General features: G+C 51.0%; 7 protein-coding genes across 7 annotated transcripts; 5 read left to right on the forward strand and 2 right to left on the reverse strand.

The window, feature by feature from the left end:
- Window positions 1–737: 737 nt before the first annotated feature.
- Window positions 738–1,306, forward strand: PpBr36_08407 (uncharacterized protein; the record flags this gene model as incomplete). Its single annotated transcript, XM_029895538.1, has 2 exons — window positions 738–908; window positions 1,034–1,306. The coding sequence occupies 2 exons, from the start codon at window positions 738–740 to the stop codon at window positions 1,304–1,306; spliced, it is 444 nt and encodes a 147-aa protein (XP_029747766.1).
- Window positions 1,307–3,826: 2,520 nt separating this feature from the next.
- On the reverse strand, window positions 3,827–9,251 carry PpBr36_08408 (uncharacterized protein; the record flags this gene model as incomplete). Its single annotated transcript, XM_029895539.1, has 3 exons — window positions 3,827–4,591; window positions 4,665–8,267; window positions 8,634–9,251. 3 exons carry the CDS (start codon window positions 9,249–9,251, stop codon window positions 3,827–3,829), a joined length of 4,986 nt encoding a protein of 1,661 aa, XP_029747760.1.
- Window positions 9,252–9,852: 601 nt separating this feature from the next.
- PpBr36_08409 (uncharacterized protein) lies at window positions 9,853–11,700 on the forward strand (the record flags this gene model as incomplete). Its single annotated transcript, XM_029895540.1, has 1 exon — window positions 9,853–11,700. The coding sequence occupies one exon, from the start codon at window positions 9,853–9,855 to the stop codon at window positions 11,698–11,700; it is 1,848 nt and encodes a 615-aa protein (XP_029747761.1).
- A 1,414-nt stretch (window positions 11,701–13,114) lies between these two features.
- On the forward strand, window positions 13,115–13,912 carry PpBr36_08410 (uncharacterized protein; the record flags this gene model as incomplete). Its single annotated transcript, XM_029895541.1, has 2 exons — window positions 13,115–13,382; window positions 13,497–13,912. 2 exons carry the CDS (start codon window positions 13,115–13,117, stop codon window positions 13,910–13,912), a joined length of 684 nt encoding a protein of 227 aa, XP_029746767.1.
- A 2,021-nt stretch (window positions 13,913–15,933) lies between these two features.
- Window positions 15,934–17,344, forward strand: PpBr36_08411 (uncharacterized protein; the record flags this gene model as incomplete). Its single annotated transcript, XM_029895542.1, has 2 exons — window positions 15,934–16,489; window positions 16,578–17,344. The coding sequence occupies 2 exons, from the start codon at window positions 15,934–15,936 to the stop codon at window positions 17,342–17,344; spliced, it is 1,323 nt and encodes a 440-aa protein (XP_029746766.1).
- Window positions 17,345–19,413: 2,069 nt separating this feature from the next.
- On the forward strand, window positions 19,414–20,495 carry PpBr36_08412 (uncharacterized protein; the record flags this gene model as incomplete). The annotated part of the gene is made up of 2 exons (XM_029895543.1): window positions 19,414–19,871; window positions 19,931–20,495. 2 exons carry the CDS (start codon window positions 19,414–19,416, stop codon window positions 20,493–20,495), a joined length of 1,023 nt encoding a protein of 340 aa, XP_029746768.1.
- A 508-nt stretch (window positions 20,496–21,003) lies between these two features.
- Window positions 21,004–21,857, reverse strand: PpBr36_08413 (uncharacterized protein; the record flags this gene model as incomplete). Its single annotated transcript, XM_029895544.1, has 3 exons — window positions 21,004–21,212; window positions 21,371–21,467; window positions 21,660–21,857. The coding sequence occupies 3 exons, from the start codon at window positions 21,855–21,857 to the stop codon at window positions 21,004–21,006; spliced, it is 504 nt and encodes a 167-aa protein (XP_029747751.1).
- Between the last annotated feature and the right edge of the window lie 355 nt (window positions 21,858–22,212).

Here is a 22,212-nt window from a genome sequence, read left to right on the forward strand (position 1 = left end):
TTCGAACAATCTTTAACGCTTTGCCGAAGCCGCCCGCCCAGGAAACGCCCTACTCGGGGAGGATTAGCCCAGGCCAGCTTTGTGATTTGACGCCTGCCCGAGATGAGTCTCCTCAAGCCCACCAGGGGAAACTGGGTCCTGAGATGACATCCCGCCGGGTCCAGGTCACAGTGTTTCCTGGGCTCTGGGGGGTCACTTGTATTTTTTTGTGTGCGGGTTGGGTGGGTGGCGCCTCTATTCGCTCCCCCTCTGGGCGTTGAATCCTTGTCGGTCGACCACCCGCTCGCCCGCCCGCCCCCCTCTTACCACGCGCTACCAGATGCTGGGTTTGCTGTAAGCATCGCGTCCGGCCCACGGTGGGTGTCAACCGACCAAAGACCCGTCAAGCCCATCCATCCATCCACCCCTGGTCGCCCATATTTTTTTTTTTTTTGGGGCCTAAGCTGACGATTGACACCTCCCTGGGAGTAGGAAGTGGGCGGGAACTAGTTTGAGCCTTTTTTGCATATAAGAAATTGGTCGCTCACCTACGCTCTTCTCTCTCTTCCTCCTTTCTCTCCTCACCCACACACGCTCGTTCGAAGCCTAATACACCCTGACTTTTTAGTCAATTTCACTCGTTATCCACGAACCAAACAAAACCACCAAGTCTTTCAGACTATAATCCTCAAGCTCCTTTTTAAGAGTTTTTAATAATACCCACACTCCTTTTTTTCAACGACCTTAAATCAGTCAAAATGCAGTTCTCCGTCGCCGCTGTCCTTGCCTTCGCCGCTGCCGGCGTTTCGGCCTCCGCCTTCAACAACGGCACCCAGGTCTACGTCACTGAGGTCGTCACTGCCCTGACCACCTACTGCCCTGTTGCCACTCAGATCACCGCTGGTGGCAAGACCTACACCATCACCTCGGTATGTGCTTTTCTCTGTCGCGCCGGGTGGAGAATAGGGATGCGACGTGATCTCCAGGTCCCCGCGATCCCCTGACATTTGCTAGTCATGTGCACGCAACACCTTGCTAACCCGACTCCCTCCAGGCCACCACCCTGACCATCACCGACTGCCCTACCGGCTGCACCGTCACCAAGCCCGTCTACACCTCCAAGGTCGTCGACTGCAAGACCTGCAACGGTACCACCGCCGCCCCTCCCCCGGTTGTCCCCACCAAGACCGGCGGTGTCCCCGTCCCCGTCGGCACTGGCTCTGCCACCGTCTCCAAGCCCCCCTCGGTCCCCACCGCTGGTGCCGCCAAGGTCGCCCTCTCCGGCGCCGGTCTTGCCGGTCTCGTCGGCTTCGCCGCCCTCCTGTAAATTTCCCACCGCATATAAACGGCCTCATCGCCGTCGGTAGTCACCAAACCATGCTAGTCCATCAAGCCATGGTGTGAACCAGGCCGCCGCAGAACAAAAATCGACGATGATGGGGAAGGAGGGGAGAGTGTGACGAAGATTACGACATTTCAGCTTTGGGCTTGATTTGGCTTGACAACCACAATTGTTGCATCGCACTATGGAGTTTTGTACTTTTTTGACTTTACAAAGGGCGCAGAAACGGCCACGCGCATGCAAATCAGGGAAATAGGGTACCTTGTTTGGAGGGTGGTTTTTCGACATGAGCGGAAAACTGTTTCTTTTGTGTGGTTGGAAACTCTTCTCTTGGGGCTCAAAAAGAGCTGCTTTCCCGCGCAGAGAGGATCCCCTTTGGTCTTTTTACGTGTGTTGCGGTCTCCTTTTTGAGAAATCAAAAAAACAAAATCAACAAAAAATACAAAAAAAATCTTGGGAAAACGAAAAAGTCAATGTTGCACCAGCCAAAGAAAACCACCTTTTGTGTTTTCTCTATTCTGACAAAAGTATATAACCTAAAGAGCAACACTTTTTCGTATCCCATCCCAACACAGAAGGGAAAGCCTTTCCGAACAAAAAAAAAGTCAAACAAAGCTTTCTGGCCCCACCATCTGCTCACACATTTCCCTATAGTCGCATCATGTTCCGTCCTTGCTCCCCTCGGTGAAAATGGTTACTTTTCTTGTTCTTCCTTATGCATGCCGGGGCCTCGCATGGGATCGGGGGCGCTCCTGTCAGCCAGCAAAAGTGTCTTGGGCGTCTGCAAGAGGGTGGTGAGAAGCAGGTACAAGAACAAGAACAAAAAAAAAAAAAAAAAGGTTAATATTTGTCGAAACGCAACATCATGCTGCCCGTCACCCTCCCAGAGCCTCTGAGCCGTTCCGTTCCGAGTTCTCCGGAATCCTAACCTGATGATCTTGACGTCTCTTTGGGGGGGTTTCTCGAAATCAAATGTGCAAGCTTACCTCACATCTATACGACGACAAATGGGACAAAAAAAGGGACACCGACTATCGAGAGGCGGAATTATCTCCCCCTCGCGCAAAAAAAAAAAAAAAAAAAAAACCAGTCTCGGTCCGTCGACTGGTCCATCACCCAAACTACCCAACGCCCTCCTCCCCCGTACCTGTCAGGATCTAGATTCCCCTCCCGGAGGTAATGGAGCGAGGACGACGGCGTGCCAGCTGGGAAAGCTAGTTGACTTGCCCTGCGCCGTCTGATTTTTTTTTTTTTTTAATCCCTTAGTTGGGCTCTTGGTGACCGGCTCCCGCCACATTTTGTTCGTCTCAATAATTTGCACAGTAAACTTACTACTACTTTGACGTGACGGAAGCGACGTAAGATTTCTCTCTCTCTTTTTATTTTCTCCTGTCTGACATGTCTGCTTTTTTTTTTTCCCCATTCCCCCCATGTAGTTCAGCTCCCCTGAACCATCTCAAGTAGACAACTGATCGATCATGCCATCTGAACTTGACAGGGTTTTGTGATGTAGGGCGGTTCTTAAATCTAAAGGTGTGGCTGCATGGGCCGTCCTTTTTGCTTCTTATATGATTCGTCATGGAGCCACACATCAGCAGCACGTACTCAGACATGTCACATCACGCATCTTCCAGGTGTTACTTTTCACCCACGATGCTTTTTGCTGCACTAGAACTGTATTGGAATGATGTAGGTTAATCGATTATCTCTATCTATGTGAGCAGCGCGTTTCTTTTTGCCGAGTCCAAAAGCCTATGCATCTTTAATCTCCATTATGATCTTTTTGTTAACAACCCAACGCCTCTCTGCCTCTGTCCCGCCTTGTCTGGACCGATATCCAGGTGGAGACAAGCTAACTAAGTCTTAAAAAAAAAAAAAAAAAAGGCTTGCGCATCATTGTCTCTATCCTATGCAGGCAATGCTCGCTTGCTTCAGAGCAAAATTAAAACAAAGGGGGAAAAAAAAAAGGAAAATGGCAAGACAGGCGCAAAATCAGAGCTTTGCAAAGCATAACTTTTGACAACATGTCCCCAAGGTCAAAGTCTAATGCACAAGCAGCCACTCTATGCTGCCAAAGAAAAGCATCCCTGAATTGTCGGTAGAAGTGTCAAAGTCATCGATGAGTCTAGGTGATTAAAACGCAATGCAATCATGCCTTCTCGCCTCCAACATCAGGAACAGCTTGTACAGCCTGTGCGGCGTGGAAAGCTCTGAGATGCCTAAGCTTCTCCTGTAGTGCATTCCTTATATGCACCTTGTCCTGACTAGTCGAAGTACGTAAAGCGTCAATGGTAAGCCTGAGCGACAATTCGCATGTCGTATCAATAGGGCACCGTGCTTGCGGGTGATGCGGCAGACAGCAGTTGTCACAGAGCCTTCTTAAACCTGCCTCAACAACTGGCTGCTGTATTGTTGATATTGGCCCGGCGGTCCCGTTGAGCCCTCCCGGGATTTGGGAACAGAACTGTGGCTGTCCAAGGGAGGGTAATGGCTGCTGTATTGTTGTTATTGGCCCGGCGGTCCCGTTGAGCCCTCCCGGGGTTTGAGAACAGAACTGTGGCTGTCCAAGGGAGGGTAATGGCTGCTGGACAGGTCGGTTCGAGAGTTCCATTTGTATTCCGGGGGCGCTAGCTCTTCTCTGCGGTTGGGGAGCACCGTTGATGTGCCGGGAGATGTAATCGGGTATGGGAACGGCCGTAGTGGAGATGCGTCTGGGGTCAGGAGGGAGCTGTTGAGCTGGTGGGTTGGAGATTTCTGGTTTGTGTTTTTGTTAGTATGCTTAGAGGCCAATTTAACAGGGGTGAAGACGTCAGTAGAAGGAGGAGTTTCAAAGTCCGCCGCGCTTGCGTCGGGCTCATGAACTCCGGCTGTGGTTGATACAGCTACCGAGTCCTCGGCAGCGCTCGCCTTGGATGCTGCCGGTGGACCGCTGGCCTTGCTAAGCCCTCGCCTTTTGAGCGTCTCGGGCGGGGATTTGGGCGTTTTGATCTGTGGTGTTTGCGGAGCTAGCAATTTTGCCGGAGACTTGAACGGTGTCTTCACTGGAGTTTTTGCCAGGGTCTTGACTGGGGTTTTGACCGAAGACGCTCTCTGTCTGCGCCTTTTCCTTGCTGGCGTACCTTTGAGAATGGGATTTTCATTCCTATCGAGTTCCTCGTCGCTGCTCGCATCGCTTCCGCCAGCTGATCCCTCTTCGTTGGCCACGAAATCCTCATCCTTCTCAGATTCGCTCTTTTGGCCTTCGTTCTCATTCATCGTATACTTGACATTCTAATAAAAGAAAACACACACAATCGTTAGTCATTCATTGCATCAACAGAGAAACGAGCTGGTTTTGCCTCACCTGACGTCTACGACCGCCACGACCGTACACCTGGGCGTTCTTTTCGGCCTCGCGTTGGGCCAACAGCTCACGCTCTCGTATGATCTCATGCCATGCGCTTGAGCCCATCACATCAGCGCCGGTTTCCGCAACATCAAGGTCGTCTGCCAACGCTCCTTTGTCGTTTTGCCATACGCGAGCCAATGTGAACTCGCGATCGCGCTTCTCTTTGTCATTGAGCTCGGGGTTGACGAGGTGCGAACGGTCGAGCAGCTTTTCGATCGAGTTGTCATCGTACTTGATGACCTCTTTTTCATTGTCATCATTAAACAGTTGCTCAGCGCCGTGCTTCAGAATCGACTCCAAATCATCGGGCACCACCTCCTCGTCGTCCATGGTCTCGATCAGTACGTGATCCAACGCCATCTTCTTGCGACCGATTTGCATAATCTTCTCCTCAACGGACCCTTTTGTCATCAGTTGGAAGCACAAAACTTTGTTCGTTTGTCCGATTCGATGGGCGCGAGACAACGCCTGCAGGTCCTGATGCGGATTGAAATCCGGGTCCATGATGATCACGGTATCGGCCGTAGCCAGGTTGATGCCAACTCCGCCAGCACGAGTGGACAGCAGGAACGCGAAAAGCTCGGAGCCTGGAGCATTGAATTCGTCAATCCGCTTCTGTTTCTCCAAACTACTCATGCTTCCGTCGAGACGCTGGTACAGGAAGCCTAGACCGGCAAGAAAATCCTCAATGATGTCCAGCTGATTGAGAAATTGACTGAAGAGCAGGACCCGATGCCCCTTTTCTTTAAGCTTGGGAAGCATTCGACTGAGCAGGACAAGCTTTGGAGATGCTTCGATCAGGTTGCGCTGCATCGTTTCAGGGTCGAGAGTAGTATCTTCGACATCGCGGCTGTAGACAAAAGGATGGCAAAGACATTTGCGTAGCTGCATCAGAATGTTGTTGAGCGAGCCTCGCTCCTTGATGCCCATCTTGTTTTTTGCGAAAATGGCCTGGATCAGTAGTGGGCTTTTGGTCATTATAGACTTGCACAGTTTTTCCTGAACAATTGACATGGTGACCGGAACGATCACCTGTCCCATGGGCGGCAGGAACTTGAGAACTTCAGCTTTGGTGCGTCGCAAGAAGTATGGCTTGATTTCATCATGCAGTTGAGGGATGTTTTCTTTGGTCAGTTCCGCGAACCTCTCATCCAACTTGGCTGCGTTCTTGCTGCTGTCGATAAACTGGATCAGGTTGAACAGTTCCCTTTTGTTGTTTTGCAGTGGTGTTCCCGTAAGCAGTATACGGAAAGGGATTTTCATGGCCCTCAGCGCGAGATAGAGTAGGTTTTGGTCGTTTTTCAGTCGTTGACCCTCATCGACCACTAGGGCTTTCCAATGGACGTTCCTGAAGTAGGTCCGAGTTGACACGTCAGAAGCCGAATCGTATGACATGACGACCACATGAGCCTTCATGTTATCCATCCCATCCGGAAACAATTCGTTCCTGAGAGCGAGGTCCTGAGGTACTTTTCCTCCGTGGTAACAGACTACTCGCAGATCCGGTACCCATTGCTTGATTTCTCGTCGCCAATTGGGGCATGTCGAATTGGGAACAACGACCAGGAACGGCCAGCATTTGGGCTGATTCAGCGCAAGCGCCGCCATGAAAGCACAGATCTGAATGGTTTTGCCGAGGCCCATTTCGTCGGCGAGCACACAACTCCTCAGCTTGTAGTAGTTCCACACAAGCCAGTCGACACCCTCTACTTGGTAACCCATTAGCTTGCAGCCTGGAGCCAAGCCCTCGGGCTGTTTTTGGAGGGCAGGGTAAGGATCGAGAGCCCGCCACTGCTTCATGCGTGCGAGCATGGTACTGTTGCCCACATACTCGAAATGTTTGCCAGCTACCCATTCGCAATACGCTTCTTTGAAGGCGTTCCACAGCTTGGGCTTATTTTTAGGCGGCGGGGCATCCCAAACAGTGTCCGTGTATGGGAGTCCTTGAAACTTGACCCTTATCTGCTTGACTTTGGCCATCTTGGCCAAAGCATCCTGTTTTGAGTAGCTGCTGTCAGAGCCGTTTTGGTACCTGACAGCCAAAATGATGTCTGGCATCAGCCATTCGTCAGGAATAGCAGCATCTTTATCGGCCGCAGGAGGAGGCGCGTCGCCGTCATTGCGCTTGGCAAACGATGCTCGCATCGCTCCGCTGACAACCCCATATATCCAGGCTCCCGGCAACCACGTGCAGTGGGCATGGGATTTAGTCGCCCATTTTACCAAGTACTCCTTGTCGTCGTCGCTTAGAGAGCTAAAGGACTGATCTTCATGACGCTCCATGTCAGCGGGCCGCCATGCCACCAAAGCTTCGATTTTGTCGGTGATATCGAGGCATTCTCTGCATTTGTGGTCGATGGTATATTCGGCAAGGCGGTTGGCACGGATAGCCTCCGTGTCGTTGGGGTCCTCGGGACGCTTGTCCACGCGAGGCAAGTGCTCGTAGTGGTACGCCCGTTTGCACTTAGCACAGCGAAACAGAACCACTTCTGCGTTGTTGATAAGATTAGTTGGAACCGGCGTGACGGGATCCTCTCCATTGTTGGCCATGCGGATCTTCTCTTCTGCTCTAGCCGTGAGCTTGGGAGAGAACTCTTTGCAGGCTTTCCCTTCTTGCTTGCAGCCCTGACATTTGTCATGGTGAGGGGCACCGTCTCTTTTCCGGTAAAATCCAATGCAAAAGCGACATTGTAATACGAAATCGCCTGGGCCGACTTTGGTGGCGCGATGCTCTCTGCCAGCACGATAGCCAAGGCATGTTTTATGGTAGGCAAACGAGCATCCTTGACAAGGTATCAGGATTCCTTTGTGGGCGTTATGGCCCACCTGTCCACACGTGTCGCACATGGTTGAGTGCACCGCTTTGAACTTTTCGTCTTGAACCGGTTTGAATACTTCCTTGATGCTGATGACCTTGGGCGCACCCTGCTTATCTTCGACGTAAAAAGATTCTTCGTCGTCGTCACCCAAGCCCCTCACATCCATGGATTTTGTTGTCTTGTTAGTCCGACCGGACCGTCTAGTTTCGAACTCGATCGAGGCCTCACGGAAGCTGCGGCGAGGAGGTCGTCCCCGTTTCTTTTTCGGCTTGACAGCTGACACATCCGAAACAACGACAGGGTAGTCGCTGTCGCTTTTGGCGAGCTCGTCTACATCGGAATCTTGGGCATCTTGTGCTCGACTCCGCCGGGTGGCTTCCCGGGTTTTGGTTCTTAGGGTGCGCCTAGAATCAGTGGAACGCACAAAGGAGGTCGATGACCAGCCAGTGACCGTCGTGCGCCTCGTGGATTGGCGCGTAGAGACTCTGGAGGAGATTCTGTTCGAAGCGCGGTGTCTCTGACTTCGACGGCGTTTGAGCACGTCATCATCATTATCATCGTCGTGGTCGTCTGCCGGCTCGTTGTCCTGATACGTGGTACTGCCGTAATCCAAGCCATGTCTGACTTTCAGCCGTTTGGACCTGCGGTGTTCGTAGACGTCATCCATATCATCTGGATCGCGAAAACGACTTAACGCCATGCGACCGTTCTCAAGATTGCAGAGTTCTTGGTAGGACAACTTTGGGGTTGTTAGCTATTGAATAAGTAAAGCGTTGGTTTCGGCGACTGTGAGCGCAAAGTGAAACGACGACTGGGCGCATGTAACGCAACAAACCAGGCTACTGGCGAGAGGAGTGGATGATCCAAATGCGATCAAGGAAAGCCAGTTTGAACAAAAACGCAAAGTTGAAAATCGATAAAGTTGTAGAATGAAAAACAGGGTATGAAGATGGTTGATGAAAGTGGTGGTCGGGATTGTGAAGTAAGGTAAAATGTAGGCGAACAAGGGAAGGTAAGGTTGAGCCTGCCTGTTTTCCAATTTATAGACTGCATGAAACTCAAACCGAAGGCAAACAAGCGACGCAAATAGAAGCATAGCACTCACATTTTCGGTTCGACCATCATCATACTCAATTTTGAATAACCCAACCCCCAGATCTTTCTTTACAGCTTTCACGTACTGGCTCGGCGGGGCCATATGATATTCTTCATACTTGAACCCCGTGAATGGAGGGATCAAAACCTGAAGCCGTTCATGGTTACCGCTTGTACCCTGACTGTTGCGACCGGCGCTGCTGTTTGCCTTGTTAATGGCACTGCTGCTACCTCTACTGCTATCGCCGTCAATGCCCCGGCCAGACTCCGACTGGTGCTCGCTGTCGCTCTGCTCGTAGATGTAGTCCCCACCATCCTCGTTGCCTTTGTCGTCTTCATCGCGACTCTTTTGGGAATTGGCAATCTCCTGCATCAAACTGCCCGAGTTGGGGTAGTCACTCGGAAGGGACACATCGTCCATCTCAACATCGTCCTGCAGCGCCCGGAGAAGTCCCTCAGCTGTGGTTTCGGCGTCGGCAACTCCATTCTTGTTGCTCGCAACGGGCGCATTTGAGGGCTTTTCTTCTATTCTCGTCGGACTGGGCTTGGCTGGCTCGAAGCCCTCGAATTCAGATTCGGAATCGAATAAGCCTGGGGACGCCTCGATGGCTTGTTCAAGATCGGCCATGGCGGGCTAAACTCTCAGGCTAAGATATTGGATGATGGCGGATACCCATGACAGGTAGAGGCTATATGCTGATGTAGCAAAGTTGATGCGCGCTGCGTATTGCTAATTGCTTGTTTACAGCAGAGCAGATCCGAGCTTTGCAATGGTGTTGTTGTTGAGCGTTACTGGATGAAGTTCAGTCGCGTAAAGCGCCACACGTTTGGTGGACAAAGTTTAGCGCGTTCAACTTGGATTTCAATTTATGTAATGTAGTGGGGCAATATGGGCATTTCTGGTGGGGAATGGAGGACTTCTTGTGGGGCTTGTAGCCTATTCCGTTGATTCAAACCTATTTTTATTCTGATTTCGAAAATGATAAGGATAAGGACCCCTGCTTTTTTTTTTTTTTTTTTTCTTTTTTTGTCCTACCTATGGGTACCTGCAGCGGCTTCGCCTGGAAAATCAATAGGGTGAGTTGTCAGTTCATGTTTTTTTTCAGGGGTCACATACTTGAAGACGAAGCAACAAGCAAATACAAAGCATCGTCCTTCACAGCCGAGCCCAGCGTATTCTAGTCACATTGCGGTTCCTTGATCGGGACGCAGCATTAGCATCCGATGCGATGATGCAAAGTAGGCTTGCGCGCATTTCTGGCTTGCGCACGCTGAGATCCATCTCAAGGTGCGAATGGGTTCAGCCATTGCAAACGCGACACGCGTCTTCCTTCTCGGCAATACACGATGGCCTTCGCCGATCCGAGAAAGCCAGACCACAGGGCTTCAACAGATCAAGTCTCACCTCTGCTTCTCTTACCAAGAGGAGTCAAGGAGGCCGAGGACGTCGCGCGAACGATGACAAGCCGCCTCCGACTTTCAAGATCCGGAAGGGCAAGAAGGATATATCGAAGCCTCGCAAACACAAGCCGATGACACGGGCGGCACGATTCAATGATCCGAACAACGACTTTGGGAAGAAGAGCCTGGTTTATCAGGTCAAGAGTGGCCAGCTACGAAATGACATGGCCGCATTACCTGGAAAGAAATCTAACTCGGCCGCCTCGCCTGGCGATATTTGGGACAATTTGGAGAGGGCTTCCGCTGCGCAAAGCATGGGCAGGAAATCAAGGACACGCAAGTCTGCCTTTGGGTCAGAGCCCCAGAGGAGGAGTAGGCCAGTCGCTAGTACGTTCACCCGGGCGTCTTCAGGGCGCTCAGATGAAAGCAGCGACTTTGTGAAGGCAGCTTCGCGGCCCCTCAGAGATGAGGAGGTTTCATTCCGCCAGCCTGAAAAATTGCGCGAACCTGAGAGCAGGATGGCCAACTTCCGGAGCGGGAACGAGAATAGTTATGATACAGAACGTCCTCGAAGTGACGATCACAAGCGAACTGAGCCAAAACGTTGGTCGGAGGAGTCTTCGGACTTCAGAACCAACAACTACACAAGACCATCTTCGTATACCTCTAGCAGGGGGTACGACGATCGACTAGACCCAACCGTGACTTCGATACCATACACGACTGCAGCATCTCAATTCCTGTACGGGAGGTCGGTGGTCGAAGAGACGCTGAGGTCGTCAAGAAGGAAACTTTATCATTTGTATATTTATGATGGTTTGAACCGCAGTCGGAATCCCAACGATATGGTCATAGAGAAATTGGCTCAGAAGAGGGGCGTCAGAATCACCAAACTCGACGAGGGACACCAAAGGCTGATGAGCAAGATGAGTGAGGGTCGGCCACACAATAACTTCGTCCTGGAAGCATCGCCCGTTCCGCAGCCACCAATCGAGGCTCTTGGGTCCGTATCTGAGGAGGTATCGAGACCTGGCTTCGAGGTTTCGCTAGGCCACCAGACTGCGGAAGACCTGGCAATAAATGGATGCAGCAATTTTGTCGAGACAGAGGGAGGCAAATATCAACCGCTTGTGCTGCTTCTGGATCGCATTCTGGATCCCGGGAATCTCGGGAGCATTCTGCGCACGGCCAGCTTTCTCGGCGTGAGCGCCGTGGTCATATCGCAGCGAAACTCAGCAACGCTGACCCCTGTGGCGCTCAAGGCAGCTGCAGGGGCGTCTGAGACCCTGCCACTGTTTTCTTGCGATAACCCCGCTAGTTTCCTGCACAACTCCAAGGAGTCGGGCTGGAAGATCTACGCGGCGGTGGCGCCGTCCCGTTCGAGGAAGAAGAGCGAGCAGGACGTTTACGACATTGAAGATCTCGACCCGTTAGCCACGGACCCGTGTGTGCTCGTTGTCGGCAGCGAGGGCGAAGGTCTTCCGACCATGATCAAAACCAAGTCTCACCATTCGGTAACGATACCGAATTCTTCTGGGGCTCATACCATTGACAGTTTGAATGTCAGTGTCGCCGCCGGTCTCCTCTGCGGGGCTTTCCTGAAGGGAGTCATGAAGCAGAAGCACCCACGGCCTTTCGGTGGCAGTCAGAAGAGCGACGAAATGGGATTTTGGTAATACTTACGATTGCATCTGTACATTATTGTATCACAAATGTTTACATACTCAGGATTGATACCCAGTTCTACCCCTTGTACTATCCTTGTATTCTATTTCCTATTTCGTTCAGTGTAGCGATCGAATCATAAAACATAGAAACGGGACATGAATACTACATGATCATGCAACCACGGTACCTACACCGAAGTTCTCCGTCTTGGCCGATCGGAATGGCACATATGCCAAGCAGGGTTCACGCAAAGTTGTTCTCGATGACTTGGCGCAAGCTCTGGAATTTTTCTTCCTTGAACCCGTTCTGTTCGCAGAAAAACCACAAGTCGTTCCGCGCCACTGTTGTAATGGTTGCTTGTTTGACGTTTCAGCTGGTATCTACATCCCTGCAATTTCGAATAACCCGCCTGACATGAGTAACAACACTAACAACCTCGGCCTTTAGTGTATTTTGTTGCCGGGGACACACTGCGCTAATACGGATGGTCTTTACTTCTTGGTAAAGCGAAATGGAGGAGAAAAAAAAAAAAAAAAGAAAAAAAGAAAAAAAAAAAAGTCTCGAAAGTTTATATTACAAACCTTCGCTTGTAAGCTTACGTTGGCTATCTACCCATATAGGCAATCCCTAAACCCAATCAGGGGTCTCCAGGTAAACGAGGTCCGCGGAATGTTTGAAGAACTAATCTAACTCCTAGGTCAGGGAACAAGCTTAAAAGAAAGAAAGAAAAAGAAAGAAAGAAAAGATTTACCGCGTAAAAACATACGGCACACTTGGTAGGATGTTGTCTACATCTGGATAGTGGATGTTTCGTGTTTTCGCCTGCCCAATCGCGAAGGGTCGGATCTGCTCGGATCTGGAGGGGGCATCACCCATTTTGCGCAACCAGGGAAGATCCCGACCAGCCCACCTCCACGTTAGACAGGTCCGCTGCCTCACCCCCTTGCAGCCCAGTGACCTTCTTACCTGATCTAGACGATGTTGCGAGAAAAAGCCCGGAGACATGACCTCAGCTCGGTATCTGTTGGAAAAACCTCAGTAGCTATCTGTTAGAACCTCAGACAGGTTCAATCCAATCTTGAACTGACGTTTGCTTGCGCAGAGTGTCAACTCATGGTGATATCGGTTGACGAGTCGTGATGAACTGTCAGATGTTTTTGTACTTAAGGTCGTCGTCATCCCGACTAATTGGATAATCTTGGATGGTTCTCATCAGCCTTCATCTTCATCAGCCAAGTTTGCTCTCGCCTCTTTTCTGTTCTATTCTAAAGTCTGCAACATACTCGCCCTGGAGGCTTGGTCACTTCATTGTAGACATTCATTCCTTTTTTTTTTTTTTTTTTTTTTTTTTGTTCTTTTCTCTCTTCTTGTGATAGCTGCAGCCTTTGAAAGTGCCATCGTTTTTCTTATATCTCATCCACAATGAAGTTCTCAACCGCTCTTACCTTCTCGGTCGCCACTCTGGCCTCTGCCAGCCCTACCGGTGTCCTTGAGAACCGTCAGATCCTTGGAGGCCGAGTCGGGGCCGTGGCTAAAGAGTTCACCAGGGGTGGCTGCAAGCCGATCATCATGATCTTCGCTCGCGGATCTACTGAGGTCGGCAACATGGGGACTGTCTGCGGTCCACCCACCGCAAACGGTCTCAAGGCCGCCTTTGGCGCTGGCAACGTTGCCGTTGAGGGCGTTGACTGTGAGTTTGATGTGCCCTGGAAGAAAGAGGGAACCAGTCAAAAGGGGGCAAGGAATATATGATCATGCATAGTAAAAGTCGATATGCTGACCTACGTGCCCCGTAATCAAACAGACGCCGCCGGCCTCGCAACCAACTTCCTCCGTGGCGGCGCCGACCCTGCCGGCATCAACGAGATGAAGCGGCTGATCGCAAAGGCCAACGCCGAGTGCCCGGACTCGATGCTCGTGGTGGGCGGCTACTCGCAGGGCGCAGCAGTGACGCACCGAGCCGTCGAGAACCTGTCACAGGCGCAAAAGAATCAAATCAAGGCGGCGTTCACGTTTGGCGACACCCAGAAGCAGCAGGACCGCAATCAGATCAGGAACTTCCCCAAGGAGAAGACTAACATCATCTGCCAACCCGGCGACCTCGTCTGCGTCGGCACCCTCAACATCACCCCGGCCCACCTGACCTATGGCGTCAGGGCCAACGAGCAGGTCGCCTTCCTCCGCAGGGCGCTGCAGGCTGCCGGTGCCGCCACAGTGTGATGAGCCGTTGTGGTTTTTTTTTTTTTTTTCTTTTTTTTTTCTTCTTCTGGGGGGTGAGACAGGCTCATGACTAAGGAAGCGTTGTTGTCATTGTTGTTGTTTGGAAGGGGCAACATCGATATATCCAGCTGGAGGCCGGCTTTTGTTCTGGACATTGATTGTCCCCTGTTCTTCTTTTTTTTCTTATTCTCTTCTCCTCTTCTTCTCCTCTTCATCATCATCATTATCATCATCTTCTCTTCTCTTTTTCTTCTTCTTCTTCTCTTCTTCATCATCTTCTTTTCTTCATCTTCATCTTCTTCTCTTCTTCATCTTCATCTTCTTCTTCTCTTCATGTTTTATTATTATATTCTGGCCCTGCTTGAAACATCCCAACCAGTGTTAAGCCCGCAAAATCCGCTAACAACAGCTCCCTGTTTCTTGTTTGGTCACTCGCTTCACTCGAATCGAAACATTTGTTTGCTGCATTTGACGGTGTATTCCTAGATAGGTTCACAAGATGAATAGACTTCTATTCCCGAAAAATATGATTCACTGTTAAGATTGCCACCGACGAACTCACCTCATTTCCTGCGACTGCATGAGGGAAAGAAGAAAAAAAAAAGAAGAAGGAAAAAGGGCTATCCACGCCTGAGATGCATGTCTGAAACAGTGAAACTGTAGCCAAAACCCACTTTGCCTCCACGAATCGTAGGGCCAAATCGCCATTCACCTCAGGTGGGATACCCATGACGATCACACAAAGAAGCACAAAGAAGGATTTTAAAACCTCGCGTGGGTGGGAAAGGGCGGGGTATATTGGTCTGAAGAAAAGGCATCCAAGACGAGTAAGGCAAGAAGGGTGGTGGTGGTCACGATACAAATTTGGGTTCCCACCGGTGTATCTCCATTGGAAACAAGCTTCTATCACGGCTTGCCAGCGAGGGAGAAAAAAAAAAGCCGTTCGTGACTAAGGCACCTTAAAAATTATTTTATCCTATACTATTACTATACTGGGACGTACGGTAGATCACAACCGGTAGTAATCGGGTCATTGGTAAAAGACAAATAGGAATAAGTTTCCTATACGCCCCTTCGGAACTTTAAAGGCTGATCATAAGGACTTTTTTTGTCTGAACATCAAAAACCTTCGGCACATGTAAAGGAGAATTGCAGCGTCAGAGGCGGACGATTGTTCATCCTAGGTAAGCTACCCTACGGGTACCTACCGACGGGAAGGAACGCCGTAACCGTAAGCCTAAACAAAGATCGGGCTATTAATTACACAAGGCTTAATGGCTGAATCTGTCTGCCTTGGCTATTTCCGTAAGGCAAAAACCGTTTATTCAATTCTCAGATGCATCAAGCCATGCTCGCATCCAATTCCCCTCGCTGGTTAACCCCCCACCTGCAGACTGCTGCACCAGCTGTCTATCGGTGGCTGGTTGTTGTGGATTCTAGCGCTGGATAATTGTGGATTGTATGGAACTTTCAGCTTTATCATAGTTAAATTGACTCGACAACCACTTTAGCAAGCTGCATGGGCATTCATTCCCCAGGTCCTCGCTTGCTTGCCTATTCGTCGTCATTGCTTGTCATATCCCAGCCACCTCAAAAGGCACCAGTCAAAGGTGCAGAAAAAAAGAGGCTCCCCCAGGTCTCACCGCAAGCCTCTTAAGCCATGGCTGCCCAAGTAAACATTAGCGCGGCGTCGTCATTATTTACGTGCATTGTTTTTTTTTTTTTTCTTTCTTCCCACGGCGAGACAAACAAATGCACGGTCGCAATCGCCCGAGCACACAATAAATTACGTTTGCTTGATTGATTCTGCTTGAGAAGGGTTGATTTGGAGACCGCTGTAGGCTTAGAATCGTCGAATCGTCTATCTACCTTATCTACGATCCACGCTTGCACCTGTGCCGTGCCGTGTGCTCTTGCCGTGTCTCAGGAAATCATCCTAACCACTACCAGACCCTTTCCCCGCTGCTTCTTTTCCACCGCTGTTAAACCCGTTGCAGTCAAACGGCATTGACAAAGAAAATATGAAGCTGCTGCCTCCGGGAGCGACGCGGGGCCTCCCGGTCCCGCTGCTCCTGCTCCTCGACCTAGCCACCGCTGCCCTGGAGCCCATGGTGATCCGAAAAATGAGCCCCGACGAGAGCGAGAAGTTCTTCCCGCACTACGTCGCCTTCCCCGAGGAGCAGCTTCCCGCCGTGTCCGCTCTCCAGCGCCGACACCAACCCGAACCGGCCTTCAGCCCGAGCTTCCCCATCCACGTCGACGACCCGGGATCTCCGTCAGAAGACGAAACGCTCTACCGCCGGGCGGCGGCCGCGCTGGCCCGCCTGCAGCGTCGGCAATGGGGCTGTCCCACGGGGACGGCGAGCTGCTCAAACATTGGCTATCCGGACCGCTGCTGTCGCCAGACCGAGACGTGCTACAAGATTGACGACACGGGGCTGGGTTCGGTGGGTTGCTGCGCCAACGGCAGCACGTGTGGCGGGACCATAAGCAACTGTGCCCCCGGCGACACAGCTTGCCCTGCGTCTTTAGGCGGCGGGTGCTGTATAGCGGGGTTTGTGTGCCAGGGTGTTGGATGTAGGTACTTCCCTGCTCTGGGATTCTTTCAGGGGTCATGGAACCAATGACAGGACTAATTGGGCTAATTTTTTCCCCGTGGATTTAGGTGTTCGTATGGACTATACTTCCCGAACCCGAGGCTCAACTGTCACGGTAAGCACATCAACTGCCGGAAACGGTGGGGGTGATGGTGGTGGTGGGGGTGGTGGTGGCGGCGTTTTGACTTCGACCACCATCACAACCGTTGTTGTAACACCACCAAACGGGGGATCGCCAACCACAGTAACTTCAACGTTGATCGGTGGAGGAGGCGGCGGGGGCTCTCCACCATCCACGACCGCTTCCCCATCCGACACCAACGGCGGCACACCTCTGCCACCGGCGCCAACGTCAACCGGCGGTGGTAACGGCAACGCGCCCGTGCGGCCGACCGTGACCAACTCAGACGGCTTCCCGTCTGACTATTGCCCGACGGGTTTTTATCCGTGCGTTGCCCGCGCCGGCGGCGGCTGCTGCCAGACCGGGCGAGACTGCCAGACGACCAACTGCCCGGCGCCTCCCCTATCCACGACCATCATATCCAACGGCGTGACCGTGGCCGTTCCGCTGCCCACTCCCAACCGCGGAAGCGACGACAGGAAGACATGCGCCGGCGGCTGGTATCTGTGCCCGGACAGCGCGGGTCCTGTGGCCGGATGCTGCCCGTCGGGATATGACTGCGGCATCGCCAGCTGCACGTCGGCAAGAGAGGGTGCCACGGCCACGCTGCAGAAAGAGTTCCCTAGCTTGGCTGCTACGGTTAGGACCCCGGTGGCCAAGGTTTTGGCCATGTTGGGGATGGTGTTGGTGTCTTTCGCATTGCTAGAATTTTGATATTTCTGACTCGGGATGAGCGGAGATAAGCGGCTTATTTGGCTTTTGAACAATCCTGGCTTGATCAAAAGGAAATTTTTTCCCGTTTGCGAAGACGGGGCTCAATTCATGGCATTTTGGTAATTGTTTCACAGCATTTGGGATGGAGTTATTTTCTTGCTATAAAGAGACTCGGGACGAAACTTTGCCTGATGTTACTACGTATACTTCCCATTTCGGCCTATATACTAGCTTTTCCAGAATGATTCAGTCTGATGGGCTGTTGGTCCCTGGCATCCTTTCCTTGACTTAGTGGTTCGCTGGCTCTTTTCCTGTACGTTCAGCCGAATTCGGCTTGACTTTTGAACTAGCCAGTAAGGCAGTCACCATTGCTTGTCTTGACTGTCCATCCTTTGGGACAAACTGCAGCTATTCATGTGACTACTGAATAGTGTACGTAGCTCTGGAATATATGTCGACCTTCATTCTAGAACTACAACAAGACAACGATGGCCTGTAATGCAAAAAAAAAAAAAAAAAACAAAGCAATTTAATAAAGCATTGAGGCACACGTATTTAGTTGCTTTGTTGCTTCGGAGATGATTACATCGCATATTGAAACCTGTCACTTTTTTTATTTTATTTATATATATATAGAATATCCGAATACGTCGTGCTCGACAAATCAAAGAGACAGGTATGTAGGTACAAAGTAACGGAGTTGTGTTTTCCGAGCTAATTGGCCTACACCTACATTACGTCAAAGACTGTTGTTGACCCATGCGAAGTCATGTTCATCCGAGTCAACAGCTAGCAGTAGTCAAAGACTGACCGGAAGTGACAGGTGCCACGTGATTTACAAAGTTGTACATTACTACAAGCCAAGTTCAAGCTTCTCCCTCTGAGCTCAGCCACCATAGCCAACGTGTGGTCTCCACCAGCCACAATTAACCGAACACGTCCAAGTGGGGTCGGCGACCCTGCCAAGGCATGCAGGTGATGTCAGCGGCACTTAGTGCATGTCAAATCGGTTCGTTTTCGAGTGGCGGAACCGGACCAACGCTCGTCATCACTCCAAATACCGAGGATCAATCAGATCGGATATGTGCTTGCAAAAAAAAAAAAAAAAAAAAAAAAAAAAAAAAACCCCTGGACAAAACTCATCATACAATGCCTCCCCAATTCTGCCTTCCCCCTTCCAAGAAAGGCGCAGCGGCTAACCACGTGAAAGACAGAACAATCAAAATCAAGCACAGAGTAACTTGTTGCTTAATGGGAAACGTGGGGCGTTCCCGCCAAGAACTGTGATGCAAAAACTTAGCCAAGCAAGCAGCATTTGTCAGGTAAAAAAGTTGGTTAAAGCGCCCTCCCAGGCAAAAGATCGTTGGCCTTACTCATTCATACAAGCCCGCAACTTGTGGCAAGCTCTTTCAATGACCCGCCTTCCATCACATCATACCAAATTTAGGCACGCTCACGGTACTCTACCTCCGGTACTTACTTGAACTTTTTGTTTATGTAGTCAAGCCATCCCGTCTCTTTGGGAATTGCGCCAACAACTACCTTGATCCCTTCCCTTTATTTTTTCTTCTTTCTCCTCCACCTCAACCCCCTCACACCTCACACGTGCTAAAACACACAAACCAGCCTTCTTGGGACGACTTTTTTTATTTTTTTTTTATTTTTTTTTTTTACTGCCGAGCCCCCATCTCTTAATTGTCTGTTTCTAGTCAAAGCGAACTGCATAGAATCATACATAAACAGTCGACTATACTTTTACGTGGCACAGTCATTGCCGCGTACGCCCATTCTTCCCGCACGCACCGTTTCTTTTTCCCGCTCTCGGGCTATATACTGTCAAAAGTTATAGGGTTCCTCTCTTGCCTGCCCACTAGACTTAGTAAAATCAACAGGCCCAGCAAGCTTGTGTTGTGTGAACAGTTGTTCCCACCAAAAGTCATCCGAACAACCCGAGGGTTCTCAGGTCACGAGACTCCCCCCCGCCCCGAGTCAAACAACAAAAATCAGGGATTCTTCCCTTCTGAGGCTAGAGAAAAAGCCTACTTATTGTTAAGGCCGCCTCCTTCAAGATGGGAGCAAAGGCGGGAATAGCGTTGAAGACCTTGCAGTGGTTTAACCGGGGCGTGCAGTTCCTCTGTTCCGGTCTCATCCTGGGAATCTTCTCGTACTTCCTGGCAACGTTTGCCAGCAACAGACTCGAGTCGCCGACATGGGTCCGTGCCGTCGAGGGCATCAGCGGTATCGGCGCCCTGTACTCCGGGCTAGCCCTGGTTCTGCTTTGCTGTCTCGCCGGTCGTAAGTTTGTGGCGTTCCTTGCCATTGTCCTGGACGTTGCCTTTGTTGCGGCTTTCATCTACGTCGCCGTGCAGAACAGGGCCGGCACTGCGTCTTGCAACAATGGTGTAGAAGGCACGCCGTTTGGATCAACAACCAACTCCAACACCAGGATCTCCGATAATGGAGGCCCGACATTTTTCACTGTTTGCAAGCTCCAAAGTGCATGCTTGGCTGTGTCTATTGTTGCAATGTGAGTTGACTCCTTTTCACAGTGTAAATTCTCCTGAAGATGTTAACATGAGATGGCAGTTTCTTCTTCATCTTCTCCGCTGCAACTGAAGTTTTCCTAGCGCGCCACCGCCACAAGGAGAACCGCTTCGGCCCGAGCCCGGCCAACGACTACACTTCAGGCTATGGCAAGAAGAAGGGCTTCCTGGGCTTCCTCAAGCGCTCTGGGACGACCAAGACCACCAACACCGAGGACCCGAATGCCCTCCCAGCTCATGCCACACCGGCCGACATGCGTGAGCCCGTCGACCCCCCAAGGGCCGCCGATCCCCGCGTCAGCTACGCAACCGAGACGACTGCCGTTGGTGACCAACCTGGCATGGCCCACTATGGACACAGCGGCGACACGGGCGCCTACCGCAACAAGTACGGCGACGATGACGCCCTGCCCATGAACCCGCCGCGGCCGCTGCACAACCCCTACGACAACAGGGCCTACGGGAGCAGCCCCTACGTCAACAGCACACATGCCGCCTCTGGGGGCTTGCACTCGGCGAACAACTTCTCGCGTCCCGCGGCGGAAAACGGGGGTAGGGGCCAGATGCCGAGGAATTACCAGTACTCCGATGGTGTTTATGATGCATGATTTTGAATCAGATTTCAAGATTGGAAAAATCTTTCGAAGGCGAGTGTGTGATCATGGGAGCAACGGGCAAATGTGGACATGAAAATTGTCACAAACCAGCCCATTGCTTGCTTGTACTATTTTCCCCTGAATGAAATCAACTTATGTAGTACGTCTTTTAATGATAGCGATATTCACGTTCACTACGATTCCCATTGCTGTTGATATGTGCACAAGTTGAGCAGACTATTCAGGGGACTCGCCACTTGATTGTGATATGATATGAAAGCGACAAACATGACATTGATTCCTCGTAGTGACTAAACAGACCATCTCAAAACCAGTCCATTTTTTTCTTTCTCCCTTTGCCTCTCCCATAAAAAGTGAGACCACACGCGCCACCACTTTATACCTTCACTTTTTCAAGACTCCAGTCACATACACCGACCATCTCCAACCAAACATCATGCATGCTTTCCTTCAAATGTCAACACTCAGGCCACCCACTGGCAGAACTTGACTTTCCCACTCAGCCATAAAAGGTCACCGTGACGTTGGCAGAGCGGCAGGGACGGGTGGTGCCGGCGCAGACGTCGAAAAAGGCCACGCCCTCCCTGTACTGGTCGGTGGAGGCGCCCCAGAAGAGGCACCTGTCCCGTATGGCCGCGACGGCGTTGTAGGCCTGCGACATGTCGAGCTGCCACGGGATGAGGTCGGGGGCACAGAACTGAGCCACGCCTGTGTTTTTGGTGGTTTTTTGAAAAAGAAGAAAAAAAGAAAGGAAAATAAGATCGAGGGGTTTAGTGTCGTGATGGAACTGATGGTTTGAATCTTTAATGGGGAGAGGGGGGAGGGGGGGGGGGCTGGGGACCACGAGGGATGCTTTCTTTACTCACATGAAGCTTCTTGCCACCAATCGCAGGCGCCCGCTTCCAGTAGGTAGTCGAAGCTATCCTCGGCGGATTCGAGGACCCTGCGGGTGAATGCTGAGCACTATGTGGTCGATGAACCGAGGGTTTTTGTTGTCAGTTGTTCGGCTGGTCATGTGTGGCGACGAATCCAAGGGGAAATGTTGCATGAAGAGAGTCATGATTATTGGGCAAGAAAGAGAAAAGAACAATAAAAAAAAAAATACGCCCTAGGACGAAAATCACAGCAAGTTGTTGCCCATGGCCGAATACGCACATCGTTTAGGAACTTGTGGCCTTTTTCTTTGGCTATGTACTTGTCGCAGGATACGATGCTAGGCGATTCGGTAGTGGAGATTGCGGCTGTCGTGATGTTGGAGTTGGCGTCGAGTGTTTCCAAGCTGGTTGTGTTCTTGACTGGGACGCTGTTGGAGCCAACAAGGGTGGCAAGGAGGGCGGCGGTGATGAACATCATCTTGGCTGTGAGTATGACCAGCAAAATGATAAGGATGGGTCAGGGACAGATACAAAGGTAGCGCGGCGTATGGTCTAGGTTCTGATGGAAATGAGGAGCACCTGCGAGACCAAAGGGTAGAAATGTTGGACGGAGGTGGAGAGATGGATTACTCTCTGCTAGGCCTGAAAGAAAAATCATGTTTGCAGCGCGAGGGCTGAGCCCATAACAAACATCTGGCTCCGTCATCGGAAAGAATCCAATGTGAAGTCGAGGTGAACACCAACCCAAGGAGACATAGCACAAACGGTCAAACTTTCCCAACCATTTATAGGCTACAGCCATATTGTCATTCACTTTATGTTTCAGTTTCTCC

The sequence above is a fragment of the Pyricularia pennisetigena genome, chromosome 5, assembly GCF_004337985.1.
Source record: "Pyricularia pennisetigena strain Br36 chromosome 5, whole genome shotgun sequence".
In the NCBI taxonomy this organism is placed as follows: Eukaryota; Fungi; Ascomycota; class Sordariomycetes; order Magnaporthales; family Pyriculariaceae; genus Pyricularia; species Pyricularia pennisetigena.